Below are 25,924 nucleotides of genomic sequence, written 5' to 3' on the forward strand. Positions count from 1 at the left end.
ATTGGCCCTGGACATTGCCGAATGAGAAGGTTGGCCGAGACTCTACCACTACACAGACTCGTGGATGATAGCCAATGCTCTATGGGGATGGTTAGACCGATGGAAGAAGATGGAGGCGTGGAGGAAAACCTATCTGGGTTGCTGACTTGTGGCAGGACATCGCTGCCAGAGCGAAGAGTCTGAATGTGAGAGTCCACCATGTAGACGCCCATGTGTCCAAGAAGCGAGCTAATGAAGAACATAATAACAACAGAGAAGCAGACCGAGCTGCACAGATAGGAGTGTCACAAGTAGACCTAGACTGGCAGCAGAAGGGAGAGCTGTTTCTGGCTCGATGGGCCCATGATGCTTCCGGTCATCAAGGTCGAGATGCCACCCATAGATGGGCACGAGACCGAGGGGTGGATTTAACCATGGCTATCATTTCTGAAGTTATCCACGACTGTGAGACTTGTGCCGCTATTAAGCAGGCAAAAAGACTGAAACCCCTGTGGTATGGTGGACGATGGGATAAGTATAAGTATGGAGAGGCATGGCAGGTTGATTATATCAAACTGCCACAGACCCGCCAAGGTAAGTGCTATGTACTTACCATGGTGGAAGCAACAACGGGATGGTTAGAGACTTTTTCAGTGCCCCACGCAACGGCCAGGAATACCATTCTGGGCCTTGAAAAGCAAGTCCTGTGGAGACACAGGACCCCAGAACGTATTGAATCAGATAAGGGGACTCATTTCAAAAATGAATTAGTCACCACTTGGGCGAGGGAACATGGTATCGAATGGGTGTACCACATTCCTTATCACGCACCAGCTGCTGGGAAGGTTGAGAGATATAACGGACTATTGAAGACCACTCTAAAGTCATTAGGTGAAGGAACCTATAAAAACTGGGACAAAAACTTAGCCAAGGCTACCTGGCTAGTTAACACCAGGGGTTCTGTCAATCGAGCTGGCCCTGCACAGGCAGAATCCCTTCACATTGTTGATGGAGATAAAGTTCCAGCAATCCATTTGAGGGGAATGCTAGGGAAAGCTGTTTGGGTTACCCCTGCCTCAGGCCAAGACAAACCCATTCGTGGGATTGTCTTTGCTCAAGGGCCAGGACATACGTGGTGGGTAATGAGGAAGGATGGAGTCATCCAGTGTGTGCCTCAAGGAAATTTAGCCTTGGGGAAAAACTAATTGTATGTCCTAAGTTGTGTTTTTACAGGAAGCCAGTCACCAGATGAGAGAGAGAGAGACCTGAACTAAGCTGATGCTGGTATCCGGTGATGAGACAGTCCAGTGGTGAAACGGCCATAAATCAGAACTGTAATTGTGACTGAGGAGACCAAAGATCTGGACTGAACTGAACTGACATCGGTATTGATTTTCCAACGACGAGACAACTGTGCCGAGAGACCAACAAGAACTATATATATATATATGTATATGTGTATATATATGCGCGGGATGTAGGCGAATGTGAGACATAGGTGTTACGTAAAGAAATAGTATGGAATAAGGGGTGGAGAATGTGGTGGTTTCACTCTAGGCCTTCCTGGAGACCAGCTTGTAACCAGGAAGGAACTAGAAAAGTGATCACGGAAGTATTCCATGCTATTCCTTTACGTAACTTGAGGTATAAATAAAGCCAGCGGGAGGGACCTCGCTCTCTTCCTTTCCGGCGAGGTTCGAGAACGGTGGGTCCCTGTCTCGGTCTGCCTTATCTGGAGCCGAGGCCTACAGTGACTGCTGTTATCTGCCACGTGTGAGGGGGGAGCCTTGGGCCGTGTCCAGCCATCCTACCTGTTCGAAGGGAAGTGGTGAGATTTTTGCTAGTTTGCCTTCGGTTGGCTGGTTGACTTGCTCGGTCCTTGCCCCTTTTTGTCCTTCTCCCTTCTCCCTCCCCCTCTTCCCTGGAAGTGCTCCTGGTGTGTGGTATTCTCATTTTGTGTATCTGTCTCATATGTAAAATATATATATATATATATATTTTTGCTATAGCTTTGGTTGCTTGGGTTTTTTTTTCTTTTCTCTTCCCTCTCTGGGAGGCGGGTCCTTGTTGTCGGGTTTCGGGGGCTTGGCCGGAAGCCAGCTCGAAACTTGCACAGACCCCCAACTGAGTGGGAGGGGAGTGGGACCCCCCAAAAGTGGAGGGGGAGGGACACTGAGGTTTGGGGGATGATGGGAAATGGGTGGGAGAGGTCAGAAGAGTGGGGAAAGGGGAGGGTGGGACCCTCAAACTGAGCATGAGAGGGCTGGGGAGTGGGGGGATGATGTGGAAGGGGTGGGAGAGGCAGAAGACATGGAGGTTGGGACCCCCAAAGTGATCCTGGGGGGGGGGCTGGGGATTGAGGGGACCATGGAAAAGTGGAGGGAACAGGGAGAAGGGTGGAAAAGGGGAGGTGGTCTGGCAGGTCCAACGGTCCCATGGGGGTCTTTGGGCACAGGGGGGCTGGCAAAGGGGGATGGCCCCCCTGAGCTCCCAACTTACTGTGGGGTGCTGGGGGCTGCTTGATCCAATCTCAGCCTTGGATTATGCCAACAGTTTCAGTTTAGAGGAAATACAGAGGTGTGACTGAATGACTTTTGTCCCCCAGGTTTTAATGATGGCAAATCAGATCTATTGATAGAAATGAATTATTTAGGGTTACAAATGATCAGACAAAAGATCTTCATCAGAATTATTTACTGCACAACAGAGACACTAAAACAACCAGTAGTACAGGATGAGATAAGACAGCGCTCTACACTAAAGCAACAGTTGAAGCAATTCTACTAAAGCTGATACAAAAGTAATAATTATTAATTAGAGATGTATGGAACTCCCCTAGACCAACGCTTGTGGGGAGATCTCTGCTCTCAAGCTCCAGGAGTGACCTTGGGGGGGTCCCCAGCCAAGGCAGGAATCTCCACACACATCCCCAGGAAGGGTTCTGTTGGAAGAAGCTGCCCCTGTGAAAGGGACTGGCCCTTTGTGGTAGAAAGGGATGGACTGACAGTCACTGGACTCCAGGGGCTGCCTCACCATCAGGGGGTTCATTCTGGGTGGAAACAGCAGCTGACACTCTTCCTGCAGTCGGGGCACTCGCAGGGCTTCCCTTACTGATGGGTCTGTTGGTGTGAGGTCAAGGTAGAGCTCCTGGTGAAGCTCTTCCCACACTCGTCACACTTGTAGGGCCTCTCCCCGCTGTGGATGCGTCGGTGCCTGATGAGGGTGGAGTTGCGGTTGAAGCTCTTCCCGCAGTTGGTGCAGTGGAATGGCCTTTCCTCCGTGTGTGTCCGCTCATGCCTGAGGACATCTGAGCTGGTCTGAAACCTCTTCCCACATTCCAAGCACTTGTAGGGCCGTTCCCCGGTGTGGATGCGCTGGTGGGCATGGAGGTGGGAGTTGATCCTGAAGCTCTTCCCACATTCCCTACACATGTAGGGTCGCTCCCCAGTGTGGATGTGCTGGTGTCGGATCAGGTCGGTGCTGTCCCTGAAGCTCTTCCCACATTCCACACACTTGTAGCGCCATTCCCCAGTGTGGGTGTGCTGGTGTCGTATCAGGTGGTCTCTCTTGCTGAAGCTCTTCCCACATTCTAAGCACTTGAAGGCCTTCTCCCTGCTGGGAGGCTGCTCAGGGACCACCAGTTTGGAACTCCGGCTCAAGCTCTGGCCGCCTTCCCGGCACAGGCTGGCTCTTTCCTCCTCAGAGCACCCTGGGCTGGCTTTGGAGACCCTCCTCCTGGGGTACCTTCGTGGCTTTCCCTCCCCGCTGCCTTCCTGCGCCGTGGAGTCCTTCAAAATGGCCTCTCCCACCAGGCTCTGCCGGGGGGATTTGTCCTCCGGGCTCTCCGTCCTCAGCTCGGGGCCTGGGGCAGGAAGGAAGAAGGACAGGGAGGGGATTTGCTTCCGGCCCAGAGGGAAGGCCAAGGACATCCCCCCAACTCCGGCCCCGGCAGGACGGCGGCGGCAGCGGGGTTGTCCTGCAGCCGGGGGCGATGCTCAGCTGGGAGATACAGGACAAGACAGGGCAAAGGGGCACTGACTTCCTCCTCACCTGCCTGGGGGTCCTGGGGCATCTTCCTCTTCCTCGCAGCCTCCTCCTCCATCCACCCAAGGTTTGGGAAGGAGAAATCCTGCTGTGGGGGGAAAACAAGGGCTGAGCGCGTTGGCTTGGGGGTTCCTCCTGCCCAAGTCCATCTCTAGAACTCACCGGGCATCCTGTGACCATAAAAACCTCCAAAACACCAAGATTCAGCCCAGAAAAACCCAAACCACCCAGATTCAGGCAAAAAGCCCCTCAGAAATAGCAAGACCCCATCCCCCCAAACTGCAAAACCTTGAGATTCAGCTGAAAAATACTCTAAAACACTCCCAGAAGTTCCCCCTCTCTGATCTCTCCCCTCTGGGATTCAGAGGTTCTCCCCTCTCTGGGATGCTGGGGGTCCCACTTACAGATGCTGGGAGTGTTGGGGGTCCCAAGGGTTCCTTCTCCTCTGACTCTCACCTTCAGGGTGCTGCATTCCCAGACATTCCCTCTCTCCAGGTTCTCCACTCTGTTGTCCCGGGGATCCCAGGGGTCCCCACTGTCCAGGCTTCCCCTTCTCCACACCCCATTTCAGGCTCCCAGGGGTCCCAGGGCTCCTCTCTCTCCGTGCTCCCCCCTCCAGGCTGCCGGGGGTCCCCCAGCTCTGACATCTCCCCGCTCCGCCCTCCACACTCGGCAGCTCCCGGGCTCCACACCCACCCCCGGCACTCCCGGGGGGCCCCAAACCCGCTGTGTCCCCCCTGCCGGCACCGGGCTGACAATGGAGCCGGCGGGGCCTGACACAGCAACACCAACCCCCAACACGGGGGGGACGCTCATCCCCCTCCCTACCGCCGGGGCTCTGCCCCTAACCCAGCCCGGCATCCCAAAAAACATCTGCTCTCCGCCAAGAGCCCCCAAGGGCACAGCCCTGCACAAGGGCCGGCTGTGCCCAAGGCAACCAAACAGCCCCACAGATGGGGGGACACCAGAGGCTGCCCCAGGGCAACGAGAGCAGGGAGTGGATCGGGCCCCCTGACACGTGGGCGGGCTCTGGGCTCAGCCTGACCAGGGGCAATGTGGCACCAAAAGCACGGCCCCGACCACTGCCCTGGCACAGGGGGCCTGAGCTCCCCCCTCTAAAGGCTCTCAGGGCTCTCACAGCTCTCCCCTCTCTCCAGCCTCCCCCACCCTCCAGGGATCAAGGCATGGGGACACCGAGGCACCCCCACAGCAATCCCACTCCCGCTCTCCTGTCGCTGGAACAGAGATTTCTCTGAACAATTTTTCCTGCACTCTGTAGGCCTTGCTTGCCATGGAAGTGACAAGCATGTATTGTTTATACTTATAGACTGTGTGAAAATATGTGATGCTTATACTTGTTAGCTGTGTGTCTAATTATAAGGTTTGAGAACATAATATGTTTATAGAAAGAAAACCTGAGAAACTGAAGATAATGAAACACCTGCAAATTTAGTAAAACCCTAAAAGCAGATTAATTAGAAAGAGGTTTCTATGCCAAAGATGATTTCAGATCGCGTGGACAGAACATCAGGTCCAATGAACTGGAGACATGAGACGCGTGCACAAACTGAGCTATCCAATCATCTTGTTATGAGCACGTACCCTGAGCAAACTAAACTGTATAAAAGTTAACTGATTTAAATAATAAATTTGACATATTGCCGATCCTAAGGGTCTGTGAGCTTATGTTCGTGCCCCTCTGCCGATAACTGGTGCCCGAAACGGGACTTCTACTTCGCCGAGTTCTGCAGGGACGTAAGGTGAATGGTAGGAGCTGAGGGAAGCGGTCGTGTGAGGTAGTGCTGTCCCCGGCGCCACGAGAAAGCCGCGCATGGTGGTGTTGGAATCTCGCCTTGGCCAAGCGAGTCGACCAAAGGAGGAGGCATGGGGCCCACGGCATCCAAAGAGGATGAGACTGCGGAAACGCTCCTCCGATATACAGTCTCTCTAAGAGAGCCAAATTATGATAAAAAAGCCCTTGAAGGGTTAATAGTCTGGGCGAGAGCTAAGAATTTACTCCCTTCTGCTCAAGCCACCTTTGAGGTATCCATTTGGGACGCTATAAAGGAACAGTTAGGGGAAAAAATCACAAAAAGATTTGACGAAGCAGCTCACTATTTTACATTGTGGCAGCTGCTGACTGAAACAGCAATTTTGAAGGACTGAGAGGTAAGTTACAGCTTTAGCCTATGCTGCGTTAGCGAGCAGCGAAACTGAAAGCAAAGAGAGCGAGTCATTTTATCAGCTTTTATTCATTTTGTCAACGATCGTGCTGCCGGCGAGTTTCAAAGTGCAGGCTTCTGCCCAACCGTCAGCCAGCGGCCTTAGCCCCAGAGAATTCCAAAGTGCAGGACGTTAGGGAGGCCACTGCCAGCTGCGCCTTCCCTCACGGCGAGCTCTCCACCACCCCGCCCGCCGCCACTTTTCCCGCCGCTGATTCTAAAGTTGCTGCCGCTCCGCCGCCTAAAGCCGTGCCCGGTGCTGTCCTGCTGCTGCGTGGAGCCGCTCCCCCCGCTGCTCCCCCACCTGCACCGAGCCCCAGCTGAGAGTCCCGAACCGACGGAGCCCCTCCGGCGCCACCTTGGCCAGGAGCCGCTGCCGCCGCTGCTGCGAACCCCTCTGCCAGCCGCTGCCGGCACTGCCACTGTGAACCCCACGCCCGACGCCGCTTGCCTGTCCACAAACGCGATCGCTGCTGCCGCGACCCCGCCTCCACGATAGCCCGCGCTGACCGACCACTGTCGCACCCTGATCGACATCATCACCGCGCGACACCGACCCCGAGTCGCCAAAAGCCGCCATTACCCCTCCCCCGCCGAACCCGGCAAGAGACAGTCTCGGTAAGAAGAAAGGGGGAGGGGGGAAGGAACCACGAACCAACCCAATCCCGTACCACCCTATCTATCGCTGCTGCCATCAGCCCCCCTGTTCCCGATTCGACATCGAACTACGAGAACAGATAGAGACTCAAAGACCCGAGCGCAGCTGCAAGAAAAGTTTTGCAGACCTCTGTGGCAGAACAGAAGTTAAAGCGAGAAAATCCCTCTTGCCAGCTCCCTGTACCCCCATGCAGGCAGGTTCCCCCAAGTCCTTTTCTGTCGCTTCCACCACCTCCTCAAACTCTATTTCAGGGAGGGGGGAGGAGGGTGGGACCGTGCTGGAAAGATCTGTAAATCTGCTGTTTGAAAGATCAGGGGCTGGCGAAAGCGAAAAGTCTGGAGCAGAGATAGAAAGAGATTCTGTGAAATGCTATAAGAACAAGTTTGGTTGTTAAGTCCTAACGCATTCCCAGTTATAACAGATGTGGGAGACAATAGAAGCTATTAAGCATTAAATTAGAAGATGTTAAAAGAAGCTAAATCTATAATTATTCAGTATGGGTTGAGATCAGGTTATACTACATTTGTGTTACAGCATTTTAAGAATAAGTATTATCTTCAATAATAAGGACTTTCCTTTCTTTTTTTTTTCTCTTAGCTCTTTAAACTTTATCTGAGATTCTAGTAGCAAGAATGCTTGTATAAACTGGAAACGCTGAAGTCTGTAAGAGTCTGTACTGTTCCTTGCACTGCAGTATTTTAGATTTTTGTTTAGTTTGTAATGATCTTTAACTATTTGAGAAAGCTTTGAAGTTCTTGGACCCCTAGAAGAAATATTAGAGCTTAGTTTTTATGCTCCTTGTCAATTTGCTAGTTTAATATCAAACACCTGACGTAATTTTTATTTCTTCTCTTTTTGCTGCATATATAATTTAGCTTTCTTAGGACCTTGTTATGGTTTAGAGAAGACTTAAGTTACAGCACTATTGATTGAGAAAGTTTAAACATAAAACATGTTCCCTGAATGCTTACCTTGTTTGTATGCTCATTTGAGCTAAGAAAACTAGAAAAGGATTTTTTTTTAATTTAGGCAGATGAAACATTTTATAAGAAAAGCAAATGCTGTTGCAGCCCAGAGCAAATGTTACCGAGTATGACTTATGCAAAATATGTCCTTTTTCAATGAGAAGGAGTAGAAGTTATAGACCCACTCTTTTATAACATTATTTTTGTGCTGACTTTTCACAGTAACATACTAAGCAGCACAAAACTCTCACTAATTGCCTATAAACTCAGTCATGTGTATCACATCCTACAGTTACCAGAACTGATTATACATTTAAAACAAACTTGATCTAGAAATTGAAACTCTTACTGAGCTTTCTTCATCGGCTTCTATTTTCTTTATTTAACCTAATTGAAAGCTGCTTTAAAATGCATTGATGACATCATCATTTGGATAAAATTCTGAACTGATGGTTCTGGGATCCAAACTTTTGAAATCAATGAAAGTTCTTTTCGAAGCATGAAATTACCTTTTTCTTGCAACTTTTTTCTTTATTTAAAATTGCTAATCCTTTGAGACTGCCTTCTTTGCCAGGTGTTAGTATCTACTTGCAATCTGCATATGCAGAATTGGTAAATAGTGAGAAAAATTCTCACTCTTGCAATCTTTGATCACTTCATCTGTAAAGAAAATATTTCTTTCTCTGTTATAGTTTTAACTTATTCATTTGCATTCTAGAGATTTTAAGCAGAGAATGCTCAGTATTCTTTTTGATTTTACACTCACAAATGCATGTGTATTGAAGATTCTTCACTCCTTTCCCAGTGACTTTTGCTTTGCTTTGCATGTATCATCCATTAGCACTTCAGACTATAGGCTGAAAAGAGTAATTAGGACTCTCTTGTCTAAATCTAAACAGTCTGGGGAGAGAAAAGTTACTTCTCTGACTACTGCTTCTTTTTGCTAAGACAGATTTGCACCCATCTTCTCTAACCTTTCTTTGCAGGCCAAGCCTTTGTAAGAAATCCAACTTTTTTGTGATCAATACAATCAAAATCATTTTAATACCAGATGAAAGTGTTCTGCGGTTTTCCTTAAACATTCTTAAAGCAAACAATGCCTTTTTTTTCCCTTTTATCTATTCCTACTTTGTAACACAGCTGTGAATTTTAATCAGAAAAGCACTACAAGCAGTACATGATGATAAGACAGCTCCATCCTTTATTCCAGTACGACAGGAGCTAACAGAACCATTTGGGAAATTTATCGGTTGCATCATGTAATCAATACCCATCCTAACCCAGATGAGAATATGAAAGTAGAATTTTTGAACATGTTAACCTATAATTTTATCAGAATTGTTAGAAGATGTAGATAGTATTAGCATGCTCTGTTATGAAATAGAACTGTTATAGATTTTTGTTATTAGCACAAAGGTATTAAGTAAAGAGATTAATAATTCAAGAATTCTTATCACACTTTTGCAAAGTGAAACGGGAGGGAAGGCTGTCAGCCCTCCTCTATTGACCTGCAAAAGTGTTTCATGTGTTTAAGTTTTTTGCACACAGGTGTACTCTGGTTATCTGCATGATGGATGAAGCCTTGGTAAGAAGCTGGTTCTTCAGAACAAGGTTGATGTTGTTCCTGCAGGTGACTGTGACACCAGAAGTTGTTGTAGCTAACAGTCTCTTCAATATTATTAAAGCACAATTTTTTAGTATTATGAGCACAATTTTTTAATACTTTTAAGGCACATAATTTTAGAAGTTAAGAGGTATATAAATTATAGAGGGTAAGAATTTAAGTATAATGTATTGTATGACCTTTGGATTACTCACTAGGTATTGGTAAAAGAAAGTCTATCTATCTGGTTAATTTTATTTGTTTAGTTAAGAAGCTTTAACATTATAAGGTACTGAGAATAATTATGGTTTCTTAGTTTATGAAACACAGTGACATGAAATTCAAAAGTATGTTTGTGTGAAATGTGTTTGGATGATGGTGGCCACCGTGTGAAAGTGAATGAATGAAAGCGTATGCATGTATGTGTGTGAATATATGAACAAATACACAAACAACTTTGACACAAACACCTTAAATAAAAACAGAAGTTCCATTTGCAGAAGTGTTTTTAGATTGAATAAAAGCTTTCAAGAATAAATCCTATATTTAGAAACACCTTTAAGCACAGAGTTAAGAGCACAAACTTTGAGATCAATAGGTTGTTAAGTTTGTTAATGGTAGTGGTATTATTATATGTAATTGTGTTTGGTAATATGTTATAGGCATGATGAAGAATGTTGCAGGAATGCAGTAAAAATTGTTCAAAGCAGAACTGGGGAATTGTCGCCGGAACAGAGATTTCTGTGAACAATTTTTCCTGTACTCTGTAGGCCTTGCTTGCCATGGAAGTGACAAGCATGTATTGTTTATACTTATAGACTGTGTGAAAATATGTGATGCTTATACTTGTTAGCTGTGTGTCTAATTATAAGGTTTGAGAACATAATATGTTTATAGAAAGAAAACCTGAGAAACTGAAGATAATGAAACACCTGCAAATTTAGTAAAACCCTAAAAGCAGATTAATTAGAAAGAGGTTTCTATGCCAAAGATGATTTCAGATTGCGTGGACAGAACATCAGGTCCAATGAACTGGAGACATGAGACGCGTGCACAAACTGAGCTATCCAATCATCTTGTTGTGAGCATGTACCCTGAGCAAACTAAACTGTATAAAAGTAACTGATTTAAATAATAAATTTGACATATTGCTGATCCTAAGGGTCTGTGAGCTTATGTTCGTGCCTCTCTGCCGATACTCTCCCCCCTCCCCTTAGCCCCCTTCTCCCACCCCTTTCCCATCAGTCCCCCAAACCCTGGCTCCCCCCAGCTCCCTTTGGGGGTGACCCACCGCCCCTCGCGCTCCATTTGGGGGTCCCACCCTCTCTTTTCGTTCTCTCACCCCTTTCCCATCGTGGCTGCTCCGCTCACCGACAGCGGCAGGAAGGGCAGGGACAGGGGCGGAGCAGCAACAGCAACAGCAGGAGAAGAATCACTCCCCCATCCCATGGCTTCCTGGGAAGGGGGAACTCATCCCAAATATCCTGGGGGGGAACGCGCGGGGGGTCGGGACATACTCAGGCTGCCAGCACAGATTTCCCTGCAAAGTCTACAGTGAGTCAAGCCCTGGAGAGCAGATTATGCCCCATGGGTGGGATTGCAGAGGGTCCCTCAGGTCCCCAGCGTGAATCAGCAACCAGGAATATACACAAAAGGCCCCCCCAAAGATTTCTGGGGGAGTGTCCTGTAGGGAGGGGACGGTGTCACCCCACGAGGGTGGGACTGGTGAAACAGAGCAGGGATTTTTAGATGCTGAATCCTGCTCTGAGAAGAGGCTCACAGATCCCACTCTGAGGAAAGCTGCACTTAGGTTAAAATGAAAGAGATAGAGAACATGTGTTATGAGATTAGTTAAGGGAGAGAAGGTACCAGGTTCCGAGAGGCCTGTTTGTCCTTGGTATGCTCTATTCTAATGAAAGATAACAAAATGGTTGGCCTAGTAGTCATAAATTAGATAGGATGGACATTTAGGGGGGGTGAAGAGCTGAGTAAAGGGGTTTTTAGTAAGACTTTCGCACACAGTCAGGAAGAGTTAAAAAGTTCATGACGATGAGGAACAGAGAAACGACCCTCATGAGGCTGGAGAAACAGGAACGACCCCCAGAAACCTCCCCAAAAGGATGGCTCTGCCTCAAGCTCCACCTGAACCCCACCTAATATGAATATTATAACTAGGTGATGTAATTTTAATGAATATTCACCTAAAATATCGTAATCCCTCACCAAGACTGTATAAATTGCATACCTTTTCACTGAAAACTTTAGAGCTATTTTGCCCAGTGCAAATTGGTAGCTCTTCAACGTTGCACAGAATAAATACCCTTGCTGCTTAAAGATCAAATTTTGTCTCTGAGCAGTTGTCTTATGCTGTTTTTGGCATCACTGGCAAGTGTGAGGCTGCTCCAGGTGTCTGGAAGAGGCCTCATGCTCTGCCTGGCTGGGCAGCTCTGCTGCCAGAGGCTGTGCCCTGACCCTGTCTCTGCAATGTCCCTGGCTGTCCCCTCACCCATGTCCCTGTCCCTTGGCTCTCTCTCTGCCAGCTCAGTGTGGGGCACATGGGCTGGGGGTCCCTCCCAAGCCCCCCGGGCAGCCGGCGTTGGCTGGGGGGATGTGAGGGCTGGGCCTGCTCAGCACAGCCCCGGCCTCGTGCCCAGCGCCTCTTTCCTGCCCCACACAAGAGCTTCCCGGCCCCCCCAGGGCTCCCCTGCTGCTGCCTCTGCTCCTGGCCCTGCCTTTGCTGCTCCCTTGGCTGGGGCAGCGGCTGCAGGGGGGGGATGGCAGCAGCTTCAGCTCCACGGCACTTCCTGGGGGGAGCTCAGACTGGGGGGGACGGGCAGGGACCTGATGAGGATGGACAGGGGCCCAGCAGGGACAGACAGGGCCTGCAGGGGAAGGCACAGGGACAACCAGGCCCCCCACACTGCCAGGGCTGTCTCTGCTCCTCCTTGCAGGCTCCGTGGCCAGGCAGAGTTTGTGTTCCTGGGTGCCCACCATCTCAGCACTTGCAGCCGCTCAAATCAGCGCCCGCAGCTCTGCAGCAAAGCCCCAGTTCACCTGGCACACAGGGGATGGAGACAGCACCTTCTTGGGGCTGGGCACTCACAGCTTGGCCTCTTCCCCACCACGGGGCTGTCCTTCCTCAGCAGCACCTCTGCCTTGCAGTTATTCTCAAGGTCACCTCAGGGCCAGCTCTGGGCTCACCTCCAGGCCAGTTCTCAGGCTCACCTCAGGGCCTGGGCTCAAGGACATGAACCTGCAGGGAGGGAAGATGAGGTGGAAGCTGAGGGCTGCCTGCTTGCTCTGGGCTGGGGGCTTCTTTCTCCTTCTAGAATCATCCCAGAACTTAGCCTGCTTTTCTAACACCACATATTTACAGACTAACCTCAGAGATATATATGGACAGACATCTCTATCACCCTGGGGATAGAGCCTCAAGCAGGTGCTGCCATAGGAATGGGAATCAGAGAATCACAGAATCAGCCGGGATGGAAAAGCCCTCCAAGATCATCAAGTCCAACCCTTGATCCAACCCCGCTGTGCTTCCCAGACCATGGCACTGATGCCACATCCAGTCTCACCTTCAACACCTCCAGGGACGGGGACTCCACCCCCTCCCTGCCCAGCCCATCCCAATGCCTGATCACTCTCTCTGGAAAAAATTTCTTCCTAATATCCAACCTAAACCTCCCCTGGCACAGCTGAAGACCCTCTTGTCCTACTGCTGGTTCCTCGGAGAAGAGCCCGACCTGGCTACACCATCCTGTCAGGGAGTTGTAGAGAGTGAGGAGGTCTCCCCTGAGCCTCCTCTTCTCCAGCCTCAACACCCCCAGCTCCCTCAGCCTCTCCTCACACCACTTGTGCTCCACTCCCTTCCCCAGCCTCGCTGCTCTTCTCTGCACCTGCTCCAGCCCCTCCAGGGCCTTCCTGAGCTGAGGGCCCAGAGCTGGACACAGCACTCCAGGGGTGGCCTCACCAGCGCTCACTCCAGCCCAACAATCACTTCCCTGCTCCTGCTGCCACACTCTTCCTGAGCCAGGCCAGGATCCATTGGCCCTCTTGGCCAGCTGGGCACACTCTGGCACCTGTTCAGCTTCCTGTCCATCCCCACTCCCAGCTCCCTTTCTGCCTGCCTGCTCTCCAGACACTCTGTCCCCAGCCCGTGGAGCTGCCGGGGCTTCTTGTGGCCAAAGGGCAGGACCCAGCACTTGGCCTGGTTGAACCTCATCCCCTTGCAATCAGCCCATGGATCCAGCTTGGCCAGGTCCCTCTGCAGAGCCCTCCTGCCTTCCAGCACATCAACACACCCCCAGCTTGGTGTCAGCTGCACATTTGCTGATGAAATGCCTGGTTCTGCAGGAGCTGCAGATGCTCAAGGGGCAGCAGGAACAAGTCAGGGGCCTGGGGGGGCCTGGGGGTCTTTGGGGTCCAGGAGGGTCCTGGGGGAGCTGGGGAGGGACTTTGGGGATTGGGAGTACAGACTAGGAAAGACCAGTACAAACCAGTATAGACCAGTACAGACCAGTACCTCCTCACTGCTCCCCAGATCTCTCCTGGAGCTGGGCCACTGTCACGGGTGACAGCGGGTCTGTCAGCACCTTGGCACATATTGATGAAGCAATAGATGTTGACCAGATCAAAGTATCCCCCTGAGATGGACTGAAAGAGAGGACTGAAAATGGAGGCTCTGATCCTGACAACATACTGATGCATCCTGAAGAAGCTGTCCCGTGGGAACAGAGAATACTGTCTCATGAGAACAGGAGCACTGTCTCATGAGAACAAGGACCTGTTTTGAACGAGAGTAGTTGGGAAAAACATCAACATGAGAGAAAAATAAGAGCAGGTGCTCAGGACTGTTGTGGGAAAGAACTGGGCTGTTTTGAGAAAGAGCAAAGTTGTTGTGAGAAAGAAGAGTTTTAAAAAATGCACCTATTAGCTGTAAGAATTCTGGTGTGAAAGTTTGAACTGTCCTATTCGTGTGCATTACGTGTGTTCAAAAACTGTACTTAAGGGGCTGCGCAGCAGCCCCGGCGTCCCTGCTTTTTTCTTGGAATAAACTTTGCTGGAACCTTTTTTCGTGTCGCTTTGGCCGTTCCGACATTATCAGTGACAGGCCACGTTGTCGTGGGACACCTGAGCCCCCCCAGTGCCCTCCCAGTACAGCCCAGTGCCCCCAGTACAGCCCACTGTGCTCCTGTCACAGGGTGCCAGGTGATCCCTCTTTGGGAGGGGTTGGAAGAGATTTGAGGGAGGGCTGGGGGAGATTTGGGGGGATCTGGGAGGGTTGGATGGGGATTTGGGGGGTTTTGTGGAGCTTTGGGTGCATCTGGGGGAGTTAAAAGGGGTCTTGGGGGGTCAAAGGGATCTGTGGGGGGAGGGGATTAAAGAGAAAAGGGGGGTTGGGGGACATTTGGGGGGGGTTAATGGGGTCTGGGAGGAGAGAGGAAGGGCAGCACCACAAGCAGGTGAGTCCTGAGACCCCCCTGGTGTCCCCAAGACCCTCTGGGTGTCCCTAATTCCCCACTTGACACCCTGAGACCCCCCTAGTGTTTCCAATGTCCCCAGGGCCTCCCCATGGCCCTAATTCCCCCCTTGACAGTCCCAATTCCACTGTCCCAAAATTCCATCCCTGATGTCCCCAACCCTCCATCTCACCCCAGAAGCCCCCCCTGGACACTCTGACCCCAAAAACGGCCCCACCCCATGCTCACAGAAAGGTCAAGGGCATCTGGGGACACTTTGGGGACAGCTGGGGGGCTTTGGGGGGCACTGGGTGATTACTGGGGGATACTGGGACATACTGGGGGGAAGCAAGGGGCACTAAGAGGGACTGGGGGATTTCTGAGGGATGCTGGGAGGGCACTGGGAAAGACTGGGGAGTTACTGGGGGATTACCAGGACACACGAGGGGATACTGGAAGGTTACTGGGCCATACTGGGGGTTACTGGGTGGTCACTGGAGCATACTAGGGGGCAGTGGGAGGTCACTGGGACACACTGGCTGGTCACTGAGGGGGTTACTGGGCCGTACTGAGGGTCACTGGGAGGTCACTGGGCTATACTGGGGACACTGGGATCCCCTTACCCGGATGTGGTACATCTCCCCCCCAGACTTTAGGGGGCACCCTCAGGACCCCTGCCCTAGGGGCTGGGAGATCCCCTGAACCCCACTGCTGGGCTTTAGGGGGCCCTCGGACCCCCCTCCCTGTGGGGTCTCTGTGTGCTGAGTGTTGGGGGTCTCTGGGGTTCGGGGGGGGCATTGGGATCCCCTTTCCCCGGGGTCGGCCCGCCGGGCCGGCAGAGGCGCTTGGCAGGAAGAGTAATGGCGGACCGCGCGGAGCCTCATGGGAGTTGCAGTTCCCTCATGACTACTCCGCCCGCGCGCCTGCGCAGTGCAGCCAGGGCGTTGGCAAAGCCCCCCCGAGTGGGTTCCAGGCCCCGTGCTCTGACCCTCGGGAACCCCCGAACGCCTCGGCCAAACCCTCCCGAACCCTCCAGCCTTTCCACCCACAGCCGCGCTCCCCGCAGCCCCGAGGGGATACCCAGAGCCCCGCTCTCCCGCAGCCTCCGCCAGCTCTCACAGCGCAGCCGCAAGCACCGCCGCCATCTTTTCCCGGCAGCCAACACGGCGCTCTGCGCGCGCAACGCCTTCAGAAACTCCGGCGCAGCGAATCAGTACGCGGCCGCGCCCTCCACTGCCCGCCCACTCTGCTGCGCGGGGCACCACGGGAGTTGTAGTCCTTAAGGGGCCCTTGTCCACCCTTCTCCCTGTTCTTCCCACTTTTCCATGGTCTTCTCGATCCCCAGTTTCCCCCCAGGATCGCTCTGAGGGTCCCAACCCCCACTTTTCCCCCCCTCACCCCTTCCACATCATCCCCCACTCCCCAGCCCCCTCATGCTCAGTTTGGGGGTCCCACCCTCCCCTTTCCCCACTCTTCTGACCTCTCCCACCCATTTCCCATCATCCCCCAAACCTCAGTGCCCCTCCCCCTCCACTTTTGGGATGTCCCACTCCCCTCCCACTCAGTTGAGGGTCCCACCATCCATTTTGTCCTCTCTGACCCCCCTTTTCCCACCGTCCCCCCCCTTCCCACCACCCGAGGAGCTCACCCGAGAGCTCCTCGCCCACAGCCGGGGGGGCTCCCAGCACCACCAGTGCCTGGAGAAGTCCCTCCAAAAAAGGGGTTAGGTGGGGTCCTGGATGGGCTTTGAGTGTGTTTGGGGGTCCTTGGGGGGCTGTGAGGAGGTTTTGGGGAGGTCCCAGCACCTTTTGGGGTGAGCTGGGTGCCTATTGAGGGCTAGGTGCCAGCCCAAAGTCCCCCCAGAGTGGGTTGACACAGGGGGAACACAGGAGGGTTGCAATTCCCGATCTATCCCGGGGCCGGTTCTGCCCCCCCCAAACTCAGCTCCTCCATCTGGGTCCCCCCCGTGCCACTGCCCCCCAATAACCAGGACTGGGGAGAACTGGGAAGCTTCACTGGGATCACTGGGAGCAGCCGGGTGGTGTCAGAAGAAAAGCAGGGCTGGGGGGGACACACAACCCACCCAAAATCCTTGTGGGGATGGGAGGGGGGTCCAGGCTGAGCCTGAGGCCCCGGGGAGGGGCTGCAGCAGCCACCGGCTCAGGAGCTCTGTGGGGAGAGAAAAGGGGGTGACAGCAGGGTGGGGGGTCCCCAGGGGGGCACAGATGCTCTGAAGGGGACACACGACCCCCTGGGCCCCCCTCACCTTCTGGTGCAGGTAGAAGCCAAGCCCCAGGACCAGGGAGACGAAGTCCAAGATGAAACCCATGGCCCCTAATTAGGAGCAATTCCTCAGGCTGATGAAGCCCAGCAGGGCTGGGGTCACCGGCGGTGTCCGATCCCGGCAGGAAGCGGGAAGGGCCCGGCGGGGTCTGATAGAAATAAATCAAGGCAGAGCTCTCTTTTGTCCCCTGGGCAGTGACCATGAAGAGATGTCCCTGCTTCACAGGAGAAGCTCCACACACTTCAAGAAAGTCTGTGGAAGAATCTGCTCTATGAAAATTGGCCCTAGGCTTTTATGCTTATCCAGTCATGGATCGCCAGTCACATATTCCCAGGCCAGTGAGCAGCTGATCTGTCAAACTGCTTCCAAAGGCAGAATATGTGTTCGAAGGTTGGGGAACCAGGCTGGTTTTGGCACAATTCAACACTAAACCAACCCCTTGGCACCAGCAGTAACTCACCACAGAGAGCTTGCATTGCTTGCATTCTCCCATCAGATTCTTTTCCAGGTAGAACATCCTGCTACAAGGGGTCATTGTGACACTGCAGAATATCATGGAACGACGGGAAGCCTGGGACACTGTGGATCCTGATGGAATCAAGGGGCCTTTGAAACTCTGCGGAAACTCATGGAATCAAGGGGACACTGTGACACTGCAGGGCCTCATGGATTCAAAGCAAACCTGGGACACTGTGGAACCTCCTGGAACCAAGAGGATATTGTGTCAGGCGGGAACTCATGGAGCCAAAGGAACCCTGGGACACTGCAGAACATCATGACATCAAAAGGCCACTGTCGGAGGACAGAAACTGTGTGAACAGTTTCCATTGCATTTCTGCGACCTTCACCTTGGCATGGCTGGGTGCAGACAGTAAAAAAAATACTGCGCCACTAATATGACTGCAGGTCCTGTGCCAGGGTGAAGGAGGAGTTATGCTGGCAGGAAAACAAGTTTTATGGACACCTGGTGTGGTCCAATTAGTAATGTACAGCTCAGTGTGTTTACCTTATGTATCCAATGTAACCTGAAAAAGAATCACATGTCTCTGCATCACAAGCAGCATATAAGCTGCTTTTCCTCTAATAAAGCGGACATTTTTGCCAATCATATTGATTTGTGTGCATTTCTGTCTGACCCCCTCCGCCGTTATCTGGCGCCCGTTTAGCAGGGAGTTCTACTTCGTCGAGTTCTGCAGGGACGCAAGGCGAACGGAAGGAGCTGAGGGAAGCGGTCGTGGGAGGTGATGCTGTCCCCGGCATCACGGAACAAAGCCATGCGCATGGTACAGAGGAATCTCACCCTGGCCCGGTGAGTCGACCGAGGGAGAGAGCATGGGGCCCGCGGCATCCGAAGGGGATGAGGCCGCGGAAACGCTCCTCCGATATATATTCTCTCTAGGAGAGCCTGTTTCTGATGGAACCGCCCCTAAGGGGTTGATGGCATGGGTGAGAGCGAGGACTCTACTTCCCGCTGCTCGAACCGCCTTTCAGGTGTCCACAAGGGACGCTATAAAGGAATTGTTTTGGGACGAGATCTCTACGGGGTCAGGAGCCCCTAGAACGTGTACCCTGCTTTGGCGTCTGGCAGTTCAGTCGCTACGAGAGTTAAGTTCTGAGCGACGGGAACTCATGAAGGTTCGGACGGCTCTGTCGGGAGATGGCGGGACTACGGTGGGTCCCCGCCCCGTTCGGTCTGCTGTAGGGGGGATCTCCGTGCCTGCGGCTGCGATGTTGCGAATGCTAGGACCCTTAACAGCAGCGGGATCACCTCCGTTTAGCACCGTGCATGTAGCAGCAGGACGTGTAGGGGCTGCAGGAACATCACTAGCGGCAGAGAATGAAGCTGGAGCCGTGCCAGCAGCACCGCTCTCTCCTGCGGCTGCGCAGTCGGCAGTGTCGCTCCTCACTGTGCCTGCTACTGCGCATGTGCCAACTGGACCGGCACTGCTGGGAGCCTCCGCGTCCCTAGATGGCGCTGCACCGCTGGCGCCTGAAGCCACCACGAAACCCGGAAGAAAGCCACTGAATCGCTGCCATGGCAACAGACGCTGTTTTCGGAAAAAAAAAAAAAAAAAAAAAAAAAAAAAAAAAAAAAAAAAGACAAACCATGCCGTTTCCAGGTGTGGTACATATGAAAGAAAGTAGCAGCTATTGGGCCTTGCATTGGAAGATGCTATATTAGCACAACGAGCAACACCGAAAAAGTGCCACTTCTCGTTGACAGGAGAGGCAGGCTAGAGAACTGCCTTTCCGTATTTTTTGTTAACTCTCGTGTTAATTGTGTTGTGTGTCCAACGTTGTTGTGAGCTCACTGTATTGTTAACGGTACCGTGCTTGTGTGTGTGTGGAGAAGCGGCCATACGTTTGTTAGTAACTGTTAAAAGCCAGAGGTGAGAGTCCGGGAGAATTTCCTCCCGTTAGAGTGTCTCGGGTACACATAACAGCATAAAAATTCCCTTTAGGATTACTCAAACAGCTGCCAGAGTCCGGCGTGCGGGTGCTGAGGCCGCGCTCCAGGGCTGGGGGCTGCGCGCTGGGGCTGCCGCTGCGCCGGCTCGGCCGTGGGGGAGGCGGCGCTGGCAGCCACGGCAAAAGGCGGCAGGGGCACCTCGGCGGCAGAGGCACCTCAGCGACAGAGGCAACGCCGACAGCTACTTCTGCAGAGCCAGCCAGACTTCTACGGGGATCCCCGGGAGCTGCACGGCGCACGGAGCAGCCCGGGGAACAGCAGCTCGGCGGTGACTGGCTTGCGGGGGAGTTGCCCCGCAGAATCCAGGTATGTCAGTAATTGAGAACAGAAAGCAGAATCTCTCTCTTTAGTCCTTCTACTCACTTGTAGATAACTTAAAACTAAAAGATTGTGTTTTACTAAAAGTTAGCATGCAAGAAATTTTAAGAGTTTCCCAGAGAATGAATCTTTATATAAAAGCTTTAGTGAATTGCCTTGTTTTTAGTTACATTTTACCCCTGTAAAGACCTTCTGCCCAAATTTCGTGTTCAGTCTTAGCAGGAGACATAAGGTTCACACAATAGAGATCATTTGTTGCTTAGCAACTGGGTGGGACTCAAACCACCTCCAGCAGTTTCTCAGGACTAGGGAGAGAGTAGAACTTATACACCAAAAACTACAAATCTGCAAATAAGATAAATGGAAAGCTAGCAGGCTGAGGATTTCCTTAATTCTTAGGTAAAACATCTCTCTATCTTCCTGTTATAAACTGAGAAGTTATTGTGACAGTGGAAATCACATCTTTAGAATTGTATTTAAAAAGGTTTACTCAGCTGATTTTAACATTTGGATGTTTAGTTTACATTCCTGTCTGATATTATTTCTTTTCCTTGGTCAAGCTTAGTGAATTCATTATTTTTTCCTTTCTTTTTTTCTTCTGTGTTTATGACAGAGTTGCAACTTTGAGTTGCATTTCATGTGCTGTTTAAGCAATTGTTAATATTCTATTTATAACCTAGCAGCAAGTACATTTTTTTTTTTTCAGATTTTAATATATATCTTCTGTCGTGGATTCGTACAGTATGTACAGAGCAGTTTGGTCAAACGAAACGTATTATATGTTTTTAAATGTTTTATAACTGCTGATATAGCATACAGCCTAATTGCTTTTCTAAAAACACTACTCAGGCACACACTATGCTGTGAAGTTTGACTTATCTCTCTTGGCACTGATGTTATGTCAACAGTTATACTACATGAATTTCAGATTATTTTTAAAATAACCTAACAAGATGCAAAATGCGTGTGTTTATACCGATAAAAGAGCAGATTGCTAAATTACACTTTTCCAAAACTATTGATGCGTGAATTAGAACTTTTTATGCCCATTTGATTTATAAAGCAGAAATGTCTGGAGACCACATGATAATCTGTCAGGAAATCAGTAGAGATTGCAATAAAGCTGAGTTACTAGAGTCAGGTTGAATTTAGTAAAATTTTTCTAGTTTGCCTCCCAATATAACGATCTCAAAGCTAGATTTAGTTAGCTTTACATTTGGGAAATTAATTAAAACCTGTGAGTGATTTAGGATTTTAATATAACAGGTGTAGTTTTTACCTGTTCTGTGCTGTTGTTCCACGATTATGGAGTTACATGTTCTTATAACTAGTTATTTGTTTTCCTTTGTGCTGCTTATGTTGTGAATTTTGTTCCCTTACCGAAATTTCATAGATAAAAGAACTAAAAATACGAGCAGATGATGTAGATCACATCTAAGGAACCGGCTGCAAGCTGGAATCTGGCCTTCTATATCCTTCTGAACTGCACATGTAGCTTAAGGCTGAGTATTAAACAGAATGATCAAACAGTATTTTTTCACTGTCATAGACTTAAATGCGAACTTTTGAAAAAGATGAGCTTGACAATGACTATAATAACTTGATGGCACAATTAAGTGTGACAGATTCAGGCAGGGGAAGTGCATCTGTCAGTGCATCTACTGCTGAATCTTCTATGGGACTTGCTCTTAATATGACCTCAACACAGATATCTGCAGTAAAACACATCCAATTTGGAAACCATGGGCAGCTTTTGCCAATACAAAAAATACCAACACGTTGTGATGAAGGTTTCTTTCTCAGTGACTTAGCAAATAAGAACTGCTCTCTAGTAAGCAGCTATGAGTTTCAGACACTGGCTGGACATGGAGCAGAATCAACTGTTACAGACTGTCTCCTCAGGTCTGGGGAGAGTAATTTGAAAACTATGCAAGAAACGGATTATGGACAAATATCTGCAGAAGGCATAACAACAGAGACAGATTTTTCCTCACAGGAGACAACATATCGATGTCACCCTTTAGCTGTTGCTGCCAGTGCAAGTTACAGCCAATCTGCAGCACCAGTAGAGATGTCTGAAAAAGAGATAATCTGTATGGAAACAAACACAGATAGTTTGGCAGAGGTTATGCCAGAGGTGCTTTCATTCATATCTCACAAAGAATATGAATCCAAGGATGAAGACTTGTCTTCACTGAATCATTATGAATTCAAACATACAGTGATGCAGAAATAATTAACCAATTAACCAGTAGTGCAATCAACTTAGAAAAAAAAAAAAAAAATATATTGGAAATTACACCCGGACAGATTGAAAGTTTACCTGACAATCCAGAAGCCAAAGTCCAAAGTGTAACTGAAGACAGCAGTGGAAAGGATTTTAAAGACATTAGTGTATCTCAGAATCCAAAGAAACCTACTAATATTGTAGCTTGTGAAGTTCAATGTGAGTTTAATACAAATCTGTGCCTGATGCATGAAGAAGTGGACAAAGATGAACTGCAGGAAGCCAGCACTGAGGTAGAACATACTCAGGAATCAAAAGCACTCCTGCATTCTGGCAGCCAACTTGAACCAAACAGCCTTTGCCAAAGAGGAAAAAGTGAGAAAACAGAAATAGGTCTACCACTGAATGTACACAAACATTCAGCTGTTTGGAAAGCAGCTCCACTGCAGACTGCTTGTCACTGGTATCTAGGACAGAGGAGGATTCTCTCCCCACAACTCATCCAGAGCTGCCAAAAGATCACACTCTGCGAAAAACACCTTTTGTCTCCGTGTTGCCTGTGCAAACTGTGGAGCAGAGGAATGTCTGTTTAGATGCGGATTTAGAAGATGATTTCTTGACTGAGATAGGGCAGACATGTCACTAAGGGGAAAGGAAGACAATGGAAAACTATAGAACTTTTAACATCCTGAGGCCTAAGGGTTGTCGCTGTATACAACGATCTGTTTCTGTGCTGCTCATGTCACATCAGTGATGTTTGTGAAGATCAGGCAGACTGGTGTGGTTTGGGAACTCTACATCAGACATTAACTATTTTGCAGTGCTTGTATTTGTGTTTCATCTCAGTAGTGTTACAGTGGGTAGCAAGATTTATTTGGAATCAACATATGACAGAAACCTTTTGGCTTACGAGTCTTCCCAAGATTATATGTGATTGTGCAATAACAATTTTTGGGGTAAAATTCTATATCATATCCAAACTAGAAAAACTTTAAAAGGGTGGATTGCTTGTCCAGTTTGAAAACTACTACCAAGTTGCCAGACAATGCTATGTATTTGGTATAGGGGTCAGTGATTTAAGAATTTGTAAAACACTTTTGCAAGACAGAAACGGGGAGAGAACAGGTGGCAACCCCCTCAGTTCATTTGCAAAAGTTGTTTCATATGTTAAGTTTTTTTTTTGTACACAGGTGTTGGTAGCTGCCTGCATGATGAATGAAACCTTGGAAAGAAAGAACAAGGTTGATGCTGTTTTCTGCAGGTAACAATGGTAACATCAGGAGCTGTTGTGGCTAACAGTTTCCTCAACATTGTTAGAACACAGTTTTTGGAGCACAATTCTTTTTGGTATTATAAGCATAGTTTTTCTTAGTCATATACACCTTTTTAGTATATTTTTGTATATTTTTTTTTAAGCACATGAAATTAAGGATTTAAGAGAGTGTACGAACTTTAAAGTAAGTATTACAGGAGCACAATTTGTCAGCATTATGAGCACATTTTAGTGTTGTTAAGGCACAGTATTTTTAGTTTTGTTGGAGCACAATTTTTTAGTATGTTTAAGCATATAATTATAGAAGGTTAAGATCTTAGATTATTCACTGGGTATTGGTGGAGGAAAGTTCACCTGTTTGGTGGAGAAGCTTTAACACCATAAGGTACTAGAGAATTAGTATGGTTTCGTAACTCATGAGACAGTAAAATGAGATTCAAAAGTATGTGTGTGTGAAGTGTGTTTGAATGATGGTGGCCACCGTGTGAAAGTGAATGAATGAAAATGTATGCATGTATATGTGTGAATATTCACTTACACAAACACTTTTGGATAAACAAATACACCGATACCTTTCCATAAAATGGCAAGAAATCCTGAACAAACTCTCCGGGCTGCAATAGAATGGTATGCAAAGAGTGCAATAGAAACGGAAGATCCAGTGTTAATATACGATCATGTCATTGTGTTATTCAAGGGCCAAGGGGTGAAAAAGAATAACAGAAGACATATGGCCCAGAGTTTAATGGAGTTCCATTTCCAAGGATGTTCTGAACAGAGTGGAAGTTTTAAGAATAAACCCTACATTTAAAGAAGTACTTTTAGGCACACTTTGAGAGCACACATCTTAGGGTCAATAGGTTGTTGAGTTTATTGGTGATGGTGGTGTTGTTGTATGTTTGCGCTTATTGAGATGTTATGGATACAATAAGGAATGTTACAGAAATGCAATTTAAACTGCTCAAACTTCAATGGGGGATTTGTCGGAGGACAGAAACTGTGTGAACAGTTTCCATTGCATTTCTGCGACCTTCACCTTGGCATGGCTGGGTGCAGACAGTAAAAAAAATACTGCGCCACTAATATGACTGCAGGTCCTGTGCCAGGGTGAAGGAGGAGTTATGCTGGCAGGAAAACAAGTTTTATGGACACCTGGTGTGGTCCAATTAGTAATGTACAGCTCAGTGTGTTTACCTTATGTATCCAATGTAACCTGAAAAAGAATCACATGTCTCTGCATCACAAGCAGCATATAAGCTGCTTTTCCTCTAATAAAGCGGACATTTTTGCCAATCATATTGATTTGTGTGCATTTCTGTCTGAACCCCTCCGCCGTTAGGCCACTGTGGCACTGCAGGGCCTCATGGCACAAAACCAACAGAGGGACATTGTGGAACCTCGTGGAATCAACAGGACATTACAGAAGCACAGACTCAAAGAATATGCCAAGGTGGTAGGGACTCAACAGGATCACTGAGTCCAACACTTAGCCCTGCTCAGGATCACCCCCAAGAGTCACATCGTATGTCTGAGAGTATCATCTAAACACTTCTTGAGCTCTGGCAGCCTCGGTGCTGTGCCCACTGCCCTGGGGAGCCTGGTCAGTGCCCAACCACCCTATTGGGGAACAACTTCTTTCTAATATCCAACTTAACCCTGCTCTGACACAACTTTAGGCCATTCCCTCGGGTTCTGTCACTGCTCATGAGTGATCAGTCCCTGCCCCTCCTCTTCCCTCATGAGGATGTTGAAGGTTGCGGTGAGGTCTCCCCTCAGTCTCCTCCAGCTGAACACACCAAGTGCCCTCAGTGTCCTCACACGGCTTCTCCCCAGGGCCCTTCCCCATTCTCATTGCCTCCTTTGGACACTCTCTAATGGCTCAATCTCTCCCTTCCATTGTGTCCCCCCAAACTGCCCCAATGGTGCAGGTGAGGCCGCCCCAGGGCAGAGCAGAGCGGGACAATCCCCTCCCTGGCCCGGCCATGCTGGGCCTGATGCCCTCAGGACAGGCTTGGCCCTCCTGGCTGCCAGGGCACTGCTGACTCAGGGCCAACTGGCCACCCACCAGAACCCCCAGGGCCCTTTCCTGGCACTGCTTTCCAGCCTCTCCTTCCCAATCTGTCCGTCCATGCGGGGTTGCCCCATGCCAGGGCAGAATCCCCTTGTTGAAATTCCCATGGTTGGTGATTCCCAGCCCTTGGATCTGTCGAGGTCTCTCTGCAGGGCCTCCCTGCCTTCCAGGGACTCAACAGCTCCTCCCAGTTTTGGGTCATCTGCAAACTTGCTCAGTGTCCCTTCCAGTCCTGCATCCAAGTCATTGATGGAGATGTTGGAGAGCATAGGGTCCAGATGGAGCCCTGTGGAACCCCACTAAGTGATCCCCATGTGATGTCACCCCAGTCACTGTCACCCTCTGTGC

General features: G+C 49.7%; 1 protein-coding gene across 1 annotated transcript; it reads right to left on the reverse strand.

The window, feature by feature from the left end:
- Nucleotides 1-2,569: 2,569 nt before the first annotated feature.
- On the reverse strand, nucleotides 2,570-16,097 carry LOC135406120 (gastrula zinc finger protein XlCGF7.1-like). The gene is made up of 3 exons (XM_064640666.1): nucleotides 16,014-16,097; nucleotides 4,030-4,111; nucleotides 2,570-3,841 (listed from the first exon to the last, which is right to left on the reverse strand). The coding sequence occupies exons 2-3, from the start codon at nucleotides 4,079-4,081 to the stop codon at nucleotides 3,087-3,089; spliced, it is 807 nt and encodes a 268-aa protein (XP_064496736.1). The 5' UTR covers nucleotides 4,082-4,111; nucleotides 16,014-16,097; the 3' UTR covers nucleotides 2,570-3,086.
- Between the last annotated feature and the right edge of the window lie 9,827 nt (nucleotides 16,098-25,924).

This window comes from Pseudopipra pipra, chromosome W (genome assembly GCF_036250125.1).
Source record: "Pseudopipra pipra isolate bDixPip1 chromosome W, bDixPip1.hap1, whole genome shotgun sequence".
NCBI lineage: Eukaryota > Metazoa > Chordata > Aves > Passeriformes > Pipridae > Pseudopipra > Pseudopipra pipra.